Genomic DNA, 20,765 nt, shown 5'->3' on the forward strand with positions numbered 1-20,765 from the left:
AAGAATAAGTATTGTCGATTTCACAAAGATCATGACCATTACACCGAAAATTGTTGGGATCTCAAGGAGCAAATAGAAAAGCTGATACGAAAAGGAAAGCTGCAGAAATTTCTGAAGAAGGGAGAGTACAGTAAATTCTGAGACGAGAACAAACACCAACATGAATCCTCGTCCAGGAGCAGAGGTCGTCAATCCCAACCTCCTCAAAATGTGATCGGGGAAATATAGACGATCGCAGGAAGGCCTATCACAGGAGGCTCATTTAAATCACTTAAGAAAACACATCAACGACAGGTGAACAGCGTACACATGGTACCCCCACCTAAGTACAGACGAACTGATTAGGATATGACCTTCAATGAGAATGACGCTAGAGGAGTGAAACAGTCTCACAATGACCCCTTGGTCATAATGCTCACCATAGAAGGGTTCAACACTAAAAGGATCCTTGTGGACAATGGTAGTTCCGCTGACATCATTTACTTTCCTGCATTCCAGCAATTGAAACTGGATCCAAGAAGACTACGTCCGTTTGATTCCCCCTCGTTAGCTTCAGCGATGACAGGGTATATCCCAAAGGCATAGTGACACTGACAGTAACAATGGGGACGTATCCGAAGCAGTTGACTCGTCAGATAGACTTCTTGGTAGTAGACTGTCCCTCATCCTATAATGTCATCATTGGAAGGCCAGCACTCAACAAGTGGAAGGCGTCCACATCCACCTACTACCTGAAGGTAAAATTTCTAATGAAAAATGGTGTTGGTGAAGTTAAAGGAGACCAAGTTCTAGCTCGGGAATGCTACCAGGCTGTTTTAGCAGCTAAGGAGAATCACACGTGGATAATAGAAGAAAAAGTGGAAGCACTGGAAGCAGTGGAGCTGATTGAAGGGGAAGCAACGAAAACAACCAGAATAGGGACGACCCTAAGTCCTAAGATGAGAACGAAGCTCATTCAGTTTCTTAAGGAGAACTTAGACGTCTTTGCCTGGAGCCATGACGACATGTCAGGCATATCTCCAGAAGTCATCCAACACAGGTTGAATGTGGACCCAGAGAGGAAGCCCATCAAACAGAGACGAAGAACCTTTGCGCCTGAGAGAGACCAAGCAATCACTGACGAAGTAGGTAAACTCTTGACTGCAGGCTTCATCAGGGAGGTATACTATCCAGACTGGCTTACAAACGTCGTTCTAGTAAAGAAAGCAAATGGGAAATGGAGGATGTGTGTGGACTTCACGGACCTGAACAAGGCCTGCCCGAAGGACAGCTTTCCTCTTCCAAGAATAGACCAGCTCGTAGACTCTACGGTCGGGCACAAGCTACTGACGTTCATGGATGCATTCTCAGGGTACAACCATATAAAAATGACTGACGAGGATCAGGAGAAAACCGCCTTTATCACCAGTCAAGGGCTCTACTGTTATAAGGTAATGCTGTTTGGACTGAAGAACGCAGGAGCGACTTATCAGAGGTTGGTAAATAAAATGTTCGTCAAGCAGATAGGCAGGAATATGGAGGTGTACGTCGACGATATGCTCGTCAAGAGCAAGGAAAAGCTTGCGCATCTTGACGACCTTAAGGAGACATTCGATACCCTCAAGCAATACCAGATGAAGCTAAATCCTGGTAAATGTGTTTTTGGTTTTGCCTTCGAAAAATTCCTGGGATTCATGGTGTCTCAGAAAGGAATAGAAGCAAATCCTGAGAAGGTACAGGCCATAATCAATATGGCATCGCCTAAGACTGTCAAGGAGGTCCAGAAGCTCACATGTCGGATTGCAGCCCTCAACAGATTCGTCTCTAGAGCAACGGACAAATGCTTACCATTCTTTAAGACCCTGAAGCAAGCCTTTGAATGGACTGACGAATGTGAAGCGGCATTCCAAGAGCTCAAATGTTACCTTAGCAATCCACCACTTCTAAGCCCATCCAAAGAAGGTGAAAATTTGTACTTGTACTTAGCAGTATCATCTACAGCCGTCAGTGCAGCCTTAATTCGAGAAGAAGATAGGAAACAGCTCCCAGTTTACTACGTCAGCCAAGCTTTCCAAGGAGTTGAATCCAAGTACCCAAAGATCGAGAAAATCACGTTCGCATTGATAGTAGCCTCACACAAGCTCAGGCAATACTTCCAGGCAAATCCAATCTTAGTGATGACGGACCAACCCATCAAGAAGTCTATGAGCAAGCCCGAAGCAGCTAGGAGGATGGTCCAATGGGCGATTGAACTCAGCCAATTCGACGTGGAATACCATCCCAAGACAGCGATTAAAGCACAAGCTTTGGCAGACTTCATCACCGAGTTTACCTATCCAGACGAGCCCAGCCTTGCTAGCAAGGACAAAACATGGGTGATACAGACCGATGGCTTGTCAGCCCAAAAAAGAGGGAGAGTAGGGGTCGTCATAACTACTCCCGACGGAGAAGTATTGAGATATGGAGTTCAGCTAAAATTCCCAGCCACCAATAACGAGGCTGAGTACGAAGGAATTCTGATAGGTTTAAGGCTCGGTAAAGAGTTTGGGGCCAGGAACCTATTAGTCCAGAATGACTCAAAGTTAGTAATTGGGCAGATCAGAGGAGAATACGAAGCAAAAGAAAAAAGAATGCAGAAATATCTCAGGTTGACGAAGCACTTGACTCAAGAGTTCGAAAAAGTGGAGTTCATCCAAATTCCGAGAAGCCAAAATATGGCCGCAGACGAAGTTTCAAAGATAGCCTCGTCAGAAGAAACAAAAACGAAGACAGACTTGATGATGGAGATACAGAAAAACCCCAGCATAGAAGAAATTTTAACATTCGCAGTCCAGGGCACAAGTAGCTAGATGACGCCCATCATGTCCTTCCTCCAGGATGGCCACCTACTTCAAGACGCAGATGAAGCCAGGAAGATCAAGAAGAGATCCACCAGATTCACAATTCTCAATGATACCTTATATAAGAAAGGCTTCTCCATGCCCTACTTGAGGTGCGTTGACGAAGGAGAGGTCGAATACGTCCTGAGAGAGGTCCATGAAGGAATTTGCAGAGACCATGCAAGCCCAAGATCCTTGGTGAGAAAGATTATGCGAGCAGGTTACTTCTGGCCAACCATGCAAGATGACGCATCAAGGTTCGTCAAGAAATGTGACAAGTGTCAAAGGTTCGGGAATATTCAACTACTTCCATTAGAAAAGCTGATGACGATAACATCTCCATGGCCGTTTGCACAATGGGGAATCGACATCGTTGGCCCACTGCCTCAAGGCAAAGGTCAGGTAAAATTCTTGCTAGTTGCTATTGATTATTTTACTAAATGGGTTGAAGCAGAGGCATTGGCGACCATCACCGAGACCAGAATCCAGGGTTTCGTATGGAAGAATATAGTTTGCAGGTTCGGGATTCCACGAACGATCATATCGAACAATGGACGACAGTTCGATAGCCAAGGCTTTAAGGACTTCTGCTCGGGCTTGGGCATCAAGAACCAGTTCTCATCACCAGGCCACCCACAGGCGAACGGACATACGAAAGTGACGAATCGCACATTGCTCGAGATCATAAAGACCAAACTGGACAATGCGAAGGGTGCCTGGTCAGAAGAACTGACCAACGTCTTGTGGGCCTACAGAACCACGGCCAGAACCCCAACGGGAGAGACCCCCTTCAGACTCACCTACGGTACAGAGGCAGTGATCCCTGTTGAAATGGGAATAACCAGCACCAGATGAGAAGCTTTCAATGAAGAAGACAATGACGACCTACTGCGAGTGAATCTAGATTGCCTTGACGAAGTACGAGACAAAGCCTTCAGCAGAATGACGGAATACCAGAAAAAAATGACAGACTACTACAACAGAAGGGTGAAACTCAGGCGACTCAACATAGGAGACCTCGTCCTGCGCAAAATAACCCAGGCGACCAGAGATCCCACTCAAGGAAAACTCGGCCCCACATGGGAAGGACCGTACAAGGTCATTCACTACTCCAGACAAGGCAGCTACTACTTGGAGACCCTAGACGGACAAAGGCTTCCAAGACCATGGAACATTGAGTATTTGAAGAAATACCATCAGTAGATGTAATATTCGTCATTAACAATCAATAAATGAATTATTCAGCTAATATTTGTGTACGAACAGGCCTGGTCCAGAAGAAACTCACAAGAGCCAAAAATGGCTAAGTAACAAGATTCCGCCTTGACGGATGTACGTTACTGACGAATATAAAAACCCAAAAAGTGGTTAAAAAGCCAAAAATGGCTAAGTAACAAGATTCCGCCTTGACGGATGTATGTTACTGACGAATATAAAAACCCAAAAAGTGGTTAAAGAGCCAAAAGTGGCTAAGTAACAAGATTCCGCCTTGATAGATGTACGTTACTGACGAATATAAAAACCCAAAAAGTGGTTAAAAAGCCAAAAGTGGCAAAGTAACAAGATTCTGCCTTGACGGATGTACGTTACTTCCGAATACAATATCCCAAAAAGGGGTTAAAAGGCCAAAAATAGCTAAGTAATAAGATTCTGTCCTGACGGATGTACGTTACTGACGAAGATAATATCCCTAAAAGTGGTTAAAAAGCCAAAAAATGGCTAAGTAACAAGATTCTGCCTTGACGGATGTACGTTACTGACAAAGATGATATCCCTAAAAGGGCTAAAAAGTCAAAAGTTGCTAAGTAACAAGACTTCGCACCAACGAATGCAAGTTATTGACGACCAAGATGCTGCAACGGTACCAATCATGGAACATACGACAGGCATATATCAAACTCAAGCATGTGCAAATTACAAATGCAAGTAAGTGCATAAAAGTTAAAATTAAATCAAAGACTAATCACCACTGCCTTCACAACTAAAAGCCCATAAACACTGGGCTGAAAATATTGTTCCCAAAATAGATAGAAAATAAAATTGTTCTGAAAATAGATTTACATAACTGCCCAAAACATAAAGGGCATCATAAAAAAAAAAAAAAGAGAGAAATTTTTGTTGAAGTATCAGGTCCGTCCAGCAGCATCGTCACTAGGAGCATCCTGAGGGGGAGCAGCACCAGCAGGAGCGTCAGCAGAAGCATCGGGCTCAGTGGCAGACGATTGAGCAGCCTCATCCGCAGCCATCTCTTGGTCAATCTCCTCCAGATCCAGCTCTTGCATGTTCACTCCAGATGGGTGCTTGACGAGGTATCTCCTTAGGAGCTCGAAACCCTTAAAATACCAGCTGAAAAGAACGGTATTGTACTCGTCAGTGATTTGAAAGGCCTCCACGGATCTAGCAGCGATGGTCTTGAGACTCTCCTTGGCTGTAAGGATCTGCTCATCCTTCTCAAGCGTCAATTGATGCTCCACCCTGAGATCGTCTGTTAGCTTTTTTACCTTCTCCTTCAAAAAAAAAAAAAGGGGCAGGCAAACATACCTGTACAAGCTTTTGGACGTGTCGAGCAGCCATGTCATTATAGGGGACACCAGAAAGGATCTTTAAATCTGCAGCAATCACGACCTCATGAGCCCAGTCCACTGCTAGCCTTTCGTCACTCCAGATCGTGGATGGACGAGGATCACCCTTCTCATTCTCCTTCTCAGTCAACCTCAGCCTCTTGGAGACTGGAGTGCCCCCAATTTCCTCCACCGAAGTCGTGGGGGAAGCTGTCCTTGTAACTAAGGCCCTAGAAGCAATTGGGCTAACGGAGGAAGCTAGAGGGACGGGGCCACCCTTCTCAGTGACACGAACTGCCTTTTTCCCCAAGTTCGATAAAGGCTCGTCCTTCTTGGACCTCATCTTGGCATACATGCCCTTGTTGAATTTGGTCGTCATCTCTGCAAGAAGAAAACACTTGTTAAAAAAAAAAAAGAAAAAAAAAAAGAAAGAAAAAGGGGGTGTGCATAAACGAACTCAATACTTACTTTTCTTTCCTTCAATCTCAAGATTTCGCAGGACGAAGCTAGAGGGTTCTGGACCGAGGCAATAGAAGGCAAGAGCCCTTGGATCCACAAGGTCGTCCCAGCTCTCAATCGTCTGTGCGTATTCAATAGCTTTCTCTACTCGTTCCTTGTACCTGCTCTTCAACTTTGGCCGTCTCTTAACTACAAAAAAAAAAGAGGAATAAGAAAATCCACAGCAACAAAGACGAGCATGGTGAAGTTAAAAAAAAAAAAAAAAAAAAAGAGTATTGACGCACCTAAGGTCGGGGTTCCCCACCGACGATGCAACCTCGGGAGATCACCCCAAACCTCGCCTGAGGGAGTCTCAAAATCGTCCCCAGACACAAAGAAAAATCTGGATTTCCAATACCTGAATGACGAAGGTAACTTTTTGACAATTCTAGTCCTCCTCTCCCAAGGCACTAGTTCATAATACCCGTGCTCCTTTGACGCTTTCAAACGATACAAATATACCAACTCATCAACCCTGAGCATATCCCCGTCAGTAGCAGCCAGCCATATTCCCATACAGCTGACTAAAATTCTCCACGAATTGGGCATAAGTTGCTCAGGGGCGATACCAAAGTGATCTAACAACTCCATCAGGAAAGGATGGACGGGAAACCTCAACCTACAAGTGAAGGCAGCCTCGTAAAAGCATACCTCACCTGGGAAGAAGTGACATGCCCGGTCCTCCTCATTGGGTAGACGAACCCTAACCCGATCCGAAAACTGGAATCTATCTCTAAACCTCCCCAATGTGTCAACGCCCAGCCCACACTCCTCTCCCAGAGCATAAAAAGCCCTAACCTCTCGAAGGCTAGAGACGGCGGTATCTTCCTCCGCTGGGCCGCCGTTGGATGATAACCCAGTTTCAAGCTCGCTTAACCTAACTTCAAACATACCTACTCGCTTTCCAACCTCGTTCACAAACCAATCTAGAGCTTGACGAAGCAAAGGCAATAAATCAGCCAATGCAACACTCAAACAGTTACCCTAAAAAACAAAGTCCTCAATATTAGAGGGAGCACCTAAAGACCCTCCTAGGCGAGCGAAGAGGAATGAAATTGATGGGCAAACTATCCTAACCTCAGAGCTATTAACCATGTAAATCAAAGAAAAGACACAACAGTGAACTAAACCCCCATGAAATTTAGAACAAACTAAAAGGAAAAAGGAGAAAAAGATCAGAGGCAAAGTTATAACAAGGCGAAGAAGAGTAACACAGGAATGAAAAGGGAATGGGCGTACCTTAAGGAAGCGATCAGCAGAGGGAGCATCGCTACGTTGAATGCTAGTTCGGAGAGAAGTTGTAGAGTAAGATCACCGGAGAAAAAGATCAGAATAATGATTGGAGAATTTTGAAAGAGGTAAAAAGGAGGAGTTTGAAAACCAAGGCTTTGGGAAACTGAAAAACCAGCGGGAAGCCCAATAGTCCCACTAGTTAGAACATTAAATCCCACCGGTCAGCGTGTGCCACGTGTGCCACGACCTGCGAAGCGCCGCCACTTCGCATTTAATACGAAGCAAAACCCCAAATGCCACTTACCATCAGTAACCCTTCATATTCTATGTTCGTCATTAAAGTGACGAACAAAGAATCGGGGGGCAACTGACGGGACTGAAGAGTCCGTCTCACATGGACGATCCCATCAATATGGACGAATTCAACCTCTGGCTAGGTGAAGCAATGATATGCATTACTGACGAAGTAATCCAGGCCATTCAATGCAGGCCGTCAAACCCAGAACGGTTACAGAAACAACTGTATGATCCGTTGGAGGACATTGATGATACATTATACAGCCCCAGACGTTACCAAAAGGAGCATTAAGACCTCCATAACTACTCCAACGGCTAGAGGCCATAAAGAACATATATAAAGCCCACACATTGCCAAGAATGAGAAAGATACAGACATACAAGTAAAAAAAGAGATTTTCTTTCATTCTATTCATTTTACATTGTTTTACTTTGAAGAGATTTTCATATACTGACTTTGGCATCGGAGACATTGTGGCAGGCACCACACTGGTGACCATCTTTGAAGGCTGAAGAAATCACCTCCATCTGACAAACATTACTGACGAGCTTACGCTTCATCAATGGTCTTTTTGTTCCCAGCAGAGGCCGTAGTGGTGGCCTTGCACTACTTTGGTCTAAAGAAGTTAGGTTGGAGATTCAATCATACTCACCCCACCACATTGATGCAACAATTTCAGAGCAGCAAAACAACAATACATTGAGATTCACAGGGTTCTACGGCCATCCTGAAACTTATTTAAGAAAGGAATCCTGGAACTTACTTTCTTATTTAAACAATCAATTCTCTTTGCCTTGGTTTTGCTGTGGTGACTTTAATGAAATTTTGTCTTTGACAAAAAAATCAGGGGGAGCTTTGAGGTCTCAGCACCAAATGGAGGGATTTCGTGAGGCTGTGAATTTGTGTGGCTTCCAGGACCTTGGTTTCTTTGGCCCTAAATTTACCTGGTGTAATTTGCAAGAGGGAAGTAACAGGGTGTATCTCAGGCTTGATAGGGCTTTTGCCAATTCCGATTGGCTGAACTTATTTGGTGACGTAAGAGTCCACCATCAGATTGAGTCCACTTCTGATCATTGCATTATGAAAATCTCTGATCCTAGCCTCTCTCCTCCTTCTCGCAAGCGTCGCTTCCACTTTGAAGCATTATGGGCCAAAATGGAGGATTGCCATGAGATAATTGAAGCAGCTTGGAAGAGTGATGTCTTCGAAAGCACTCCTGAGGGAATTGCTGCTAGTCTCAGTAGATGTGCAGCTGATTTATCAGTGTGGAACAAGGAGGTAATTGGAAACATTCCAAAAAAAATCCAAGAGAGAAGGAAATGACTTAATATTCTCACGGCTCAAGATCAGGATGGTTCCCACAGGGTTGAGATAAATTAGATTAGAAAAGAATTGAATGACCTGCTGGATAGTGAAGAGATGCTGTGGCACCAGAGGAGCAAAATTCACTGGTACAAGGAGGGGGACAAAAATACAAAAAATTTTCATGCTAGAGCTAAGGATAGAAGGAGAAAGAATACAATTTTGGGTTTATGGAGTGAGGATGCAAGATGGTGTGATGACAAAGTAAGTATCTCAGCAACGGCAATAGCCTATTTTCAGAATATTTATACCACTTCCTTACCAAGTTGCATTGAGGAAATCACCAAGGCCATTCCAATGAGGATCACCAGAGAAATGAATGAAGCGCTGATCAGACCTTTCACCGGTGAAGAAGTCACAAAGGCCCTGCACCAAATTCACCCCACCAAAGCTCAGGGCCCCGACGGTATGTCAGCTGTCTTTTTTCATAAATATTGGAGTATTGTAGGAGCTGATATTACTAATATGGTGCTTAATGTTCTCAACAAAAACCTTTCCATGGCAGCACTCAATAAAACAAACATTGTCCTCACCCCCAAAACTGCACACCCCTCCAAAATGACTGAGTTTCGGCCAATCAGCCTTTGTAATGTGGTTTATAAGCTCATTTCCAAGACCCTGGCTAACCGTCTAAAAGCAATTCTTCCTACGGTTATCATTGAAAACCAGAGTGCTTTTACCTCAGATAGACTAATTACCGATAATGTCTTAGTCGCATTTGAACTAATGCATTACTTGAACCACAAAACAGAAGGGAAGGATAGTTTCATGCTTGGATTTGACGGGAAGTGGATCTCCCTTATTATGCAATGCATCTCTTCTGTTTCCTACTCGGTCATCATTAATGGTGAAGCATATGGTAATATCACTCCCACTAGGGGCCTTAGACAGGGCGATCCCCTCTTTCCGGGCCTCTTCCTCTTATGTGCTGAAGGTCTTTCAGCTCTTATCCACCAAGCTGCCCGTACTCAAGCTCTTCATGGTATATCCATTTGTAGGGGCTGCCCAAACATCACCCACTTATTCTTCGCAGATGACAGTCTTTTATTTTGCAAGGCTACTTCCCAACAATGTCTTGAGTTGATTCAAATTCTCAATTCTTATGAAGCGGCTTCAGGACAAAAAGTCAACGTGGATAAGTCTTTGGTCTTCTTTAGTCCCAACACTCCCAATGATGTTAAGGAAGAAATCTTAAGCATTCTTGGCCCTATGCAATGTTCTCAGCCCAAGAAGTATCCTGGCCTTCCTTCTCTCATTGCCAAATCCAAAAATCAAGTCTTTGCTGAGATTAAAGAGAGGGTGAGCAAGAAATTGGCTGGCTGGAAGGAAAAACTTCTTTCTATTGAGGGTAGAGAGGTTCTCATAAAATCAGTTGCTCAAGCGGTGCCCACTTACACCATGAGTTGCTTCCAATTGCCAAAGACTTTATGTGATGATTTAGAAAGAATGATGTGAAATTTTTGGTGGGGTCAAAGAAAACAGGAGACTAAATTGGCGTGGGTTAGTTGGAAGAAATTATGCAAATCAAAATTTTATGGGGGCATGGGATTTCGAAATCTCCAAGCTTTCAACTTAGCTCTTCTTGCCAAACAAGGATGGCGGATCCTTTCAAATCCCAACTCACTTTTGGCTAAAGTCTATAAAGCCAAATACTTCCCCTATGATGATATTTTGAATGCAAAGTTGGGTAATAACCTAAGCTATGCTTGGAGGAGCATTTTCAATAGCCTTGAGGTTATTAGAAAGGGAACTAGATGGAGGGTGGACAATGGCAAGAGAATTCACATTTGGGAAGACAAGTGGCTTCTAACCCCAACCACTCACAAAGTTATCTCTACTCCAAGGGACTTTGGTGATTTCCCTATGGTTTCTTCCCTCATTGATGAGAATTCCAAATGGTGGAAGCCGGACTTGGTGAAAGCTCTCTTCTTACAATTTAAAGCCAATGAAATCCTCAAAATACCCCTCAGCTATAGCCTCCCTGAGGACTCTTTAATCTGGTTGGGGAATAAAAAGGGCTCTTTCTCGGTGAAAAGTGCCTATTATGTTGCTAAGGAGTTGGTGGAGTCTGAGGCAGCAGGTGCAAGCACTTCAAGTCACCTTGCTTCTCCTTTTTGGAAGAAGATTTGGCAAGTAAATGTCCCCCCAAAAGTTAAAATTTTTGCTTGGCGTGTGTGTTTGGATGGCTTACCCACTATGCTCAACCTTAGGCAGAGGGGTTTAAACACTGCTGGTTTTTGTCAAATATGCAACAAGGAGTTGGAATCAATTTCCCATGCTTTGTTCCATTGTAATCATGCAAAGCAAACCTGGACTTGTTGGAGTGATTGCCCAGTTAATCTTTATTCTCCAACCTGTGATTTCATCGGCATTACCTCACAAATTATGGAGAAAGGGTCCTCTACTGATCTTAGTCTCTTTTTCATGGCTGCATGGTCTATTTGGGGAAATAGGAACAATGCCATTCATAATGATGCTGGCTGCCCTCCTTTTCAAGTTTGGGAGATTGCTAAAAGATCTTTTTTTGACTTCACCACTTCCATAATTATTAAGGTTGTCTTCAATGAGTGTTGAAGCTCTGCCATTACTTTCAAGAATGTCCTTTGCATTCACTTTGGGGTCCTCCTTTGAGTAACTTATATTGTCTGCAACCATAGCTTTAGTTTTCTCTTGTGAAGGAGCAATGTTATCGGCAATAATTTGTGCCTTGTGTGGTTCTGCAATTGAATTTTCTGCTGTAGAAGTATTGCTTTCTGCATTGGCTGATCCCTCGTTTACATAAGACACCAACTCATCTTTTGGAAAAGTCAAATTCTGAGCAACAATCAACATATCTGAGTTAACCGTCTGTTGTTCATTTTGATTAGCTAGTTGTTCTCCCTCTATTACTTTCTGATATTCAGGATTTTCCCAATCTTCACAAACGATGATTGTATTCTTAGTTTCCCATGTCTTAAAAATTCGATCAGGACCAGGTTGCCACAAGATTTTCCCAGCATTTCCTTTCTGTATGAACTTGAACTGGATTAATTTTCCAATTGGCACATCCTAATAACAAACAATGACATGGTACTACATCAATTTGTCTTCAACACACACACACACTCTTGACTGACTTTGCTTTTAATACTTACCAGCTCAGCAGTCCACACATGGCCTTCTGACCAATCCAATGGTATCGCACTTGAAGGGTCCCATAAGCCCAACTTAGGATCATCCCCTACTATCAGAAATTGCTCACCGAACATGCACACTTTCTGTATCTGGAATTTGACTTGAACACTCTTCGATTCATCTGCCCAACAAAGAAGCAGTATTTGATAAATTATCAATTCCTCTAAAAGTTTAAATTGGTAGAAAATGACGAAGTTAATCATTTAGGCATTATTAACATTCCTTCTCACAAATGAGATTGGACTCTCAATTAGTGGAGCAGCTCCAACACGGTGAATTTAATCAGTTGACCTTTATTCTAACAATATTGACACTAAAAATTTGAAGGTAGAGACCAATTAAAAGTCACACGATTCTTCACATAAAAAAAAAAAAGTCCCATGATTCTTCAACTTGAGAAGATCCCAAAGATGAATAAATTAACTTACAAGCTTCCAAGTCTGACTCTTCATCAATCTGAGTGTCACCAGCTTCCAAGTCCGCCTGCACAGACAATGTCATGTAAAGTCATACATACAGCCAAGAAATCATGGGACACAAAAACAAAGTGAAGCTAGAGACTTTAGCAACAGTTTCTCCATTCCCAAAAAAGAAGAAGGAAACAACTTTCATAAAAACAAAAGCAAATATCCCAAAAAAAAAAAAAAAAAAAAAAAAAACTGAACCCCACAAAAAAACAACAGAAAATACCTGGGTTTTCGATGACAAAGTAGTAACCGGGTGTACAGCCTTGTGTTGCAAAGATATCAACTTCAAGAACCCAAAATTAACAGCTTTCTGTAACTTTAAGGAACAAATTTCGGGTCTAGTAAGAAGAAATTCTTTCTGGGAAACAAAAAGCGTCTGTCTCTGTACTTGTCCACGATGAGTTTTGAAGAAGAACTCTTTGGGGTTGTCATCACTAACTCAATCAATCACTCACTGCAACTCTCAAGCTCAGCTGGCTTCTTCGAGAACTAGTATGTGTTTTTTTTTTTTGTCTCTTTGTTATTCAATAATGTTGTAAGGTGGTTCTAGTGGATATTTTTATCATTATGAGAGATGATAAAGTAACGGATCCGATTACACGTGGCGTGTTGACACATATTACCATTTTTTTTTTTTTTTTTTTTTGAGAAACGACACATATTACCATTAATCTGATTTTTTTTTTTTTTTTTTTTTTAACTTGTGGTGAGATGTGAGAATCTCAACCAAGTGACCCACTGTGAAAATAAAATAGAATTAAATGTGGAACAAGTAAGAGTCACAGTCGGTGGTCACTGCGATCAATCTGCACCGTTCGTTTTATTGTTGGACAGTGTCACGTGTATTACATGAGTGTACTCTTTATTATGTCTTCGTCGGCCATGTCTTAATCGGGCTGGGTATTCAAGACAGAGCCTGCATACATAAGTGTGGGCCATGATCTAGTATCACGACTGGATTTATTAGGCTTGTGCTTGTTTCGGTATAACAGTTTTTGTTTGGGCCCAATTGGGCTGGGCCAGTTTGAACTGGTCCACACACTTCCCCCCCCCCCCCCCCCCTTGGATCGACCCGCGTATAAGCAAAGTTTGTACCAGTCCCAAAAAAGAATAGTTGAGCATTCGCATATGAAATTTTGAAACTATTCTATTTTACTATCTCAAAACCTACTTTATTATTTATATCATACTATTTTATAATATTCTTAACATCCTAATTTTTATTTTTACCTATAATATATTAAAATAATATAAATTACATAATAAAATAATAAAAAAAAATCTCTCTCTTTTCTATCTTCATCTCTGTTCTTTGTCTCTCTATTTTTCTCTCTTTCTCATCCACCCACCACCAAAAATCACCAGCACCACCACCACATCAGTCACAAACCTACCACCACCAAGAAAAAACAAAGAAAAAAAAAAAAAGCCATGGCCATACCCATACCCATACCCATACCCATACCCATACCCACAGCCAAAACCCATACCCACGACCAAACCCAGAGCCACCACCACTGGACTTACCAAAAAAAAAAAAAAAACCCACCGATACAAACCCATCAGATATAAACTCACTGATACATGCCTTACTGCAAAACACACACAAAACTCATCAAACCATGCCTCACTGCAAAACATGCACAACCCGATCTGATGCAAACCCGATTTGATTTACTGTTGATGATCATGATGGAGCTCCGTGGATCTCCACAACCCACCATTGGACCCACGCCAGAAAAATCACAGCCCATCATCGAAGGCGAGGTTGAGCGCCATCAGAGGACCATGCTGCCAGACCCTCGCCGGACAATGGTACCCAGTGGAACTGAAGTAGCTTAAACACCAATCAATGTGAGAGATTGCGCCCTCGTCCCGTTTTATGGGTGTGTTGGGCCAAACCCACATGAATGGGTAGAGTCGTGTTATTGCCTCTCAAAATGGGGGTTTGACTGATTATATTTTTTCCTTTAGATTAAGGGTTTTACAATAGAGTCGCCACTTATTTAATTATTGGAATAAATAAAAAAACCAAAATTAAAAAATTCCTCATTTTATTAATTTGAAATTGAATTTACATTGATCATAGGAAATTACATGGTTTTGGTCCTAGATATAATTTAAGATAAAGTAAATGGCTTTGTTGCCTAGTTACAATTTAAAAATTGAAAATTACATGGATAAGCATTGGCTCTACTAACCATTGATCTAAGTTCGAAGGCTATGTTACAAGGTGGAAAGGTGTTAGGCACCCACCTTGCCCGGTGAAATTGGTCTTCTAGACTATAGTGGCCAGCATTTATTTCACATTATCCAATATGTTATCAATCAATTTGCATGTTGAATCTAATGTGTGTGCATGTGATAAACCCTAATTCAATTTATTAAGCATTACATTTGAATTAAAAAATAAATTCTAGTGAATGTGTGTGGATGGCGATATCCTAGATTCAAGAATTTAAAAGAATTATTAAACAATTGTTTTTTCATGTTTTTGATGTGGATTTAAGATCAAAACTAGTGTTATACATGAACATGTGATGAATAATCAAGAACATATGAAGAACACATAAGAACATTTAAAAACATTCAAACATATTCAAGAAAATTTAAATAATTACTATCATGCTTTAACCCTAAATTCTCATCATGGAAACACAAAAAAACAAGTTAGAGAAAATGATTATACCTTCATGCAAGATTCATATGGTGGAGGAGGAGAAGACTCTTAGTAGTGGTCTTAAGGGTGAAGGAAAAAAAGAGTTAGGAGAGGAAGTTTGAATCTCACTCAATACCTTGAGTCTCAAGAAGACCAAGATATGACAAAACTACTCAACTTCGCTAGAACTCAAGAGAGGAGAAGAGGGGGGAGGGGGGGTTTGTGTGCTTTGGAATGGAGGAGAGGGGGGTTTATATAGTGGTGGTGGAGAAAATATGAATGGAAGGTCATTTAATGAGGATTGACAAAGAATCATGAACCTAGACCTTATTTTAGCTTTTGAGGAAATTGGGTGCATTAAAGATAGAGATTGGTGGGAGTGAGGAGCAAGCAAAATTCAGTTTTCCTGCAGCTACTGTAATAGCCTGTAGAGCCAATTTCAAAAAATCATATCTTACTCAATTCTGATCGGAATTATCTTGTTCTTACGCTCAAATTGAAGATCCGGATGTCTAGTTGGAAAATTAATCTTATTCACAGATTCAAAATATTCTGAGAGATATCAAGAAAATGGTGAGCAAAGGTAATTTGTTAGAAAATAATTTCAGCACAATTAACATTAATAGGTCCCAAATTAGTTCCTAATTAACATTAATAGGCTCCAATTACTCTCATTTCAGGATTAATTAATTTCAAATTTACCCTAATTAAAAGATAATTGCATAAATTACTTGTGGAATAAGTAATGTTTAACTATCCAATTAATTAGGTGTGTGCAATCTTACTATAAAATATAGTCCTAACCAATCAAATCATGACACATCATTAATCTCAAATTGATTATAATTATAACTAATTAGAGTTAATTGTTCATAATCACATATAGTCGGACTCAATTTGCGATAGTGCATTCTGGCCATTAAAAATTGATTTGATGATAACTTTCAATCTGATGGTCCAATTAGGGCTTATGACCAGTCGATTTGATCGTTACAATATCAAGATCATTTTGGTGAAATAAGATTAAGGATCTAGTGACCAGAATCAAGATGCATATTTTCAAGGAAAAATTACCCTTTTACCTTCCGTGTGATGTTAAATGCAGGTTGCAAAATGGGGTGTCAACAATCAGTATAAGCCACTGTGAGAGAGACAGAGAGAGAGAGAGAGAGAGAGAGAGAGAGAGAGAGAGAGAGAGAGAGATGTGATGAGAGAGGCTAGAACGTCGTGGAGAAAGAGAGAGAGATGAGAAACAGAGAAAGTGAAAAGAGAGAAAGTGACAAATATATTAAATACACGGGAATAAAAAAATATTATTTTGTTTTAGAATAGTGCTATAGTGCCATCTTACATTTGCGATGGCACTATAGCACAATGCCAAATTTTTTTACAATTTTAGAAGACCAGATGTTGCTCACTTTTAATGCCTTAATGCTAAAATATGCTTACATATGTTTTTTAGCATTTTGGATGTGAATGCTCTTAGTACCATACAGAATGTAGGCTTTTATTGCCGAATATTATGTTTTTGCAAAAGATTTTACCATGAAGCCTCTGCCTAAACTTCTAAACTTTTATATAGCAATTTTGGAACTTAAGTTCACTAACCTCAAGTTCCAAGTGAAACTTGAGTTTATTAAACTCGAGTTACAAGCATTATGAGAAAAAAAATGCTACATAATAAAAAAAGTTTCAAGATAAGTCAAACTTGAATTTAGTAAACTTGAGTTTCACTTAGGACTTGAATTTAGCAAACTTGCGTTCTAAAAAGGTGGTACATAACTAAATAAGTTTGGGCGGAAGCTTTTCAATATATATATATATATATTTTTTTTTTTTTGTAAAAACGGAATGTTTGACAAAAAAGGCCCTGGAATGAAATATATATGCTATGAAATACATGTATACTTTAATCAGTTCAAGATTTAAAAGTACATTGTAAATATTTGCATAAAAACCAAGATAAAATTTGAGAATAAAAGTACGATTATATATTTTTATTTATTTATTTTATCATAATATAATTTAACAGTATACTTATGTTTTCGTAATATAATTTTATAAGAAACTAGCCTCTGAGCACGTGCTCACACGCATGCTTAGAAATTCTTCTATTTTTTTTGGGTAAAGGTTAATCTAAGGACACAATTGAAGGCCCAAGCCCAAAAATGAAGGGGGTGATGCGCCAATGAGCCAAGTACAATAAATTTGTAGAGAATGGGTTAAAGAGTTAGGTCTTAATGAACTTAGTAACGGCTAGTATGGACTTAACAGATGATCAATCAAGAATAGGATACGTAAAAATGGATAAATTCCCAGTCCGAGGAGATAATTCTATAGTATAGATTATAAAATCACCTAATTAAGCATTTAATAATTTCGGTATTTTTTTCTTCTTATTTTTAATTGTTTTTTAGGCAAAATATATAACAAGTTAATGAAGGAGGTGTTTCATCATGTAATTCCTTCATTCACTTCTCATATCATTATAATTTAAAATAATTAAAATTTTTTATTTAAAAACTATCAAGAAAAAAAAAAAAAAAAAAAAGGAATAGCCAAATAAGTCCTATGAAACTGTCCACAAAAATTTCTAAGTTAGGATTTAGCTAGGAAGAGTAAGGCCAAAGCCAAATGGCCAAGCAATGACATAAAGGAGGGATATAGTGTAAATGGTGTATGAAACACGTATACAAATCAAAGTAGGGATCGTACATTCCATAGTAAAAAAGATTTAGGAATATGGTTTAACAAAGTTTCATTTGGCAAAAAACAGTTAGTAACTGATCTAAATTACCTTTGATATGGAAGACAATGACATAAAGGTTGAGGAGGCATATGATTAAACTGTAAAGATCGCTCAATAGAATGTTACAAGCCTATAGCTTATGACCATCATAACCTCGGAAACATTACTCAATCAAGGGTCATTACTTCCATCCTATCCTGTCACGCAATAAAACGTACAGACAATTACATGAATTAATTAATAATGCAATAAGTGTATGACCAATATAATTAGGGAAGAATTAAACAATTGCAAATTATTTTCTTGCAACAACATTAACAAACAACAATTGCATTCCATTCCATTTGTTGAACAACAGTAACATGTAGACTTGATAATCATAATTGTTTAGATTGATATTCTTTCCTTATCTTCTCTTTTTCACATTCACATTTTTTTTCTTCTTCAATTTAAATTTATGTTTTTATTATTTTACAAAGAAGTGACCAATTTGTATATTCAAATAAAATGAGTTAATGTACCTAGCTCTTTCTTCTTCTATTTACTCATCTTATATTTAAGAAACGTGTCTCTAATTGCATTCATTTTGTTGAAGACAACATTCATAGGCACCCCCTCATCCCGTGATGTTGTAGAATTGTGAGAGATCGCGCCCCTGGCCCACTTTTTTAGGTGTGTTGGGCTAAGCCCACGTGAATGGGTGGAGTCGTGTTATTTCCTCTCAAAATGGAGGTTCTACTAGTTATATTTTCCTCTTTAGATTAAGGGTTTTACAATGGAGTCGCCACTTATTTAATTATTGGGATAAATAAGAAAACCAAAATTGAAAAATTCCTCATTTTATTAATTTTCAATTGAATTTACATTGATCATAGGAAAATTACATGGCTTTGGTCTTAGATACAATCTAAGACAAAGTACATGACTTTGTTTTCTAGTTACAATCTAAAAATCGAAAATTATATGGATAAACATTTAATCTACTAACCCTTAATCTAAGCTCGGAGGTTATGTTACAAGGTGGGAGGTGTTAGGCACTCACTTTACCTGGTGAAACCAGTCTTCTAGACTATGGTGGCCGACATTCATATCATATCATCCAATCAATTTGCATGTTGAATTTAAAGTGTGTGCATGTGATAAACCCTAATTCAATTTATTAAGTATCGCATTTGGATTGAAAAATAAATTCTAGTGAATGTGTGTGAATGGTGATAACCTAGATTCAAAAATTTGAAAGAATTATTAAAAAAAACATGTTCTTCATATTTTTTTTTATGTAGATTTAAGATTAAAACTAGTGATATGCATGAACATGTGATGAACAACCAAGAACATGTGATGAACATATAAGAACAATTAAGAACATTCAAACATATTAAAGGGAATTTAAGTAATTACTATCATGTTTTAATCTTAAATTCTCATCATGGCAACATAAAAAAATCGGTTAGAGAAAGGGATTATACCTTCATGCAAGATCCATACGGTGGAGGATAAGACTCTTGGTGGAGGTCCTAAGGGTAAAGGAAAGAAGAAGAACTAGGAGAGGGAGAGTGACTCTCACTCAATACCTTGAGTCTCAGGAAAACCAAGATATGACAAGATTACTCTACTTCACTAGAACTTAAGAGAGAGGGTTTTGGTATGTTTTGGAATGAAGGAGAGGGAGGGTTTATATAGTAGTGGGGAAGGAAATATGAATGGAATGCCATTTAATGAGAGTTGACAAAGAATCATGAACCTAGACCTTATTTTAGCCTTGGGGAAAATCTGGTGCATTAAATGGAGAGATTGGTAGGAGTGAGGAGCAATCCAAAATTCGGTTTTCCCGTAGCTGCTGTAACAGCCTATAGAGCCAATTTTGAAAAATCATATTTGACTCAATTCTGATCGAAATTGTCTCGTTCTTGTACTCAAATTGAAGCCCTGGATGTCTAGTTTCTTGGAAAATTAACCTCATTCACATATTCAAAATATTTTGAGAGATATTGATGAAATGGTGAGTAGAGGCCATTTGTCAGAAAATGGTTTCAACACAATTAACATTAACAGGTCTCAAATTAGCTCCCAATTAACATTAAATGGCTCCAATCACTCCAATTTCAGACTTAATTGGTTCCAAATTTACACTAATTAAAAGATAATTACACAAATTACTTATTGAATAATTAATGTTTAACTATCTAATTAATTAGGTGTATGCAACCTCACCATAAAATGTAGTCCTAACCGATCAAATTATGACACATCATTGATCTCCAATTGATTACACTTATAACAAATTGAAATCAATTGTTCATAATCACATATAGTCGGACTCAATTTGTGATAATGCATCTCAGCCATTAAAATTTGATTTGATGATAACTTTCAATCTGGTGGTCCAATTAGGGCTTATGACCAGTTAATTTGATCGTTACAACATCAAGATCATTTTGGTGAAATGAGATTAAGGATTTAATGGCCAGAATCAAGATGCATATTTTTGAGGTGAAAGTACCCTTTTACCCTCCATGTGAGGTTAAATGCGGGTTGCAAAATGGGGTATCAACAAGAACACGACAATCCAATTAAAAAAAAAGATATCAAGCAATCTTTTATTCTGCTATTAACATTGACATGTTGATCTTCGATTATTGCTCTTTCTTCTATGTCATCCTTATGTTTGTCATCATTAACACCTTCATCTTCCTCTCCAAAGAACATTAGCAGGTCTAATATATCCATGACATGTTCAGGCAAAGCCATTGTAGTGAACTTGTGAATGCTCAAGCCATCTTTGAAAATTTCATCAATAGTTCTTTTTCTAGTGAACAACTCTAACAAGAGTATCCCATAGCTGCAAACATCTCCTAGTGTTGAAACTTGACCACCCATCCCATACTCTACAATTTATGGATACA

General features: G+C 39.5%; 1 protein-coding gene across 1 annotated transcript; it reads right to left on the minus strand.

Annotated features, from left to right (window-relative positions):
• Positions 1-4,789: 4,789 nt before the first annotated feature.
• LOC112031706 (uncharacterized) lies at positions 4,790-20,739 on the minus strand. Its single transcript, XM_065778277.1, has 8 exons — positions 20,544-20,739; positions 12,675-12,889; positions 12,413-12,467; positions 11,945-12,105; positions 6,163-11,858; positions 5,888-6,067; positions 5,400-5,800; positions 4,790-5,333 (listed from the first exon to the last, which is right to left on the minus strand). Exons 1-5 carry the CDS (start codon positions 20,737-20,739, stop codon positions 11,187-11,189), a joined length of 1,299 nt encoding a protein of 432 aa, XP_065634349.1. The 3' UTR covers positions 4,790-5,333; positions 5,400-5,800; positions 5,888-6,067; positions 6,163-11,186.
• Between the last annotated feature and the right edge of the window lie 26 nt (positions 20,740-20,765).

The sequence above is a fragment of the Quercus suber genome, unplaced genomic scaffold (assembly GCF_002906115.3).
Source record: "Quercus suber isolate HL8 unplaced genomic scaffold, Cork oak 2.0 scaffold_177, whole genome shotgun sequence".
In the NCBI taxonomy this organism is placed as follows: domain Eukaryota; kingdom Viridiplantae; phylum Streptophyta; class Magnoliopsida; order Fagales; family Fagaceae; genus Quercus; species Quercus suber.

Coding starts and splice junctions, on each gene's coding strand:
- LOC112031706 (XM_065778277.1), bottom strand. CDS start 20,739: ATGGGTGGTCAAGTTTCAACACTAGGAGATGTTTGCAGCTATGGGATA. Junction 12,890..20,543: donor CTTTGGAGAGGAAGATGAAG/GTGTTAATGATG, acceptor TGATTGATTGAG/TTAGTGATGACAACCCCAAA. Junction 12,106..12,412: donor AGAGTCAGACTTGGAAGCTT/GTAAGTTAATTT, acceptor TTTGTTGGGCAG/ATGAATCGAAGAGTGTTCAA.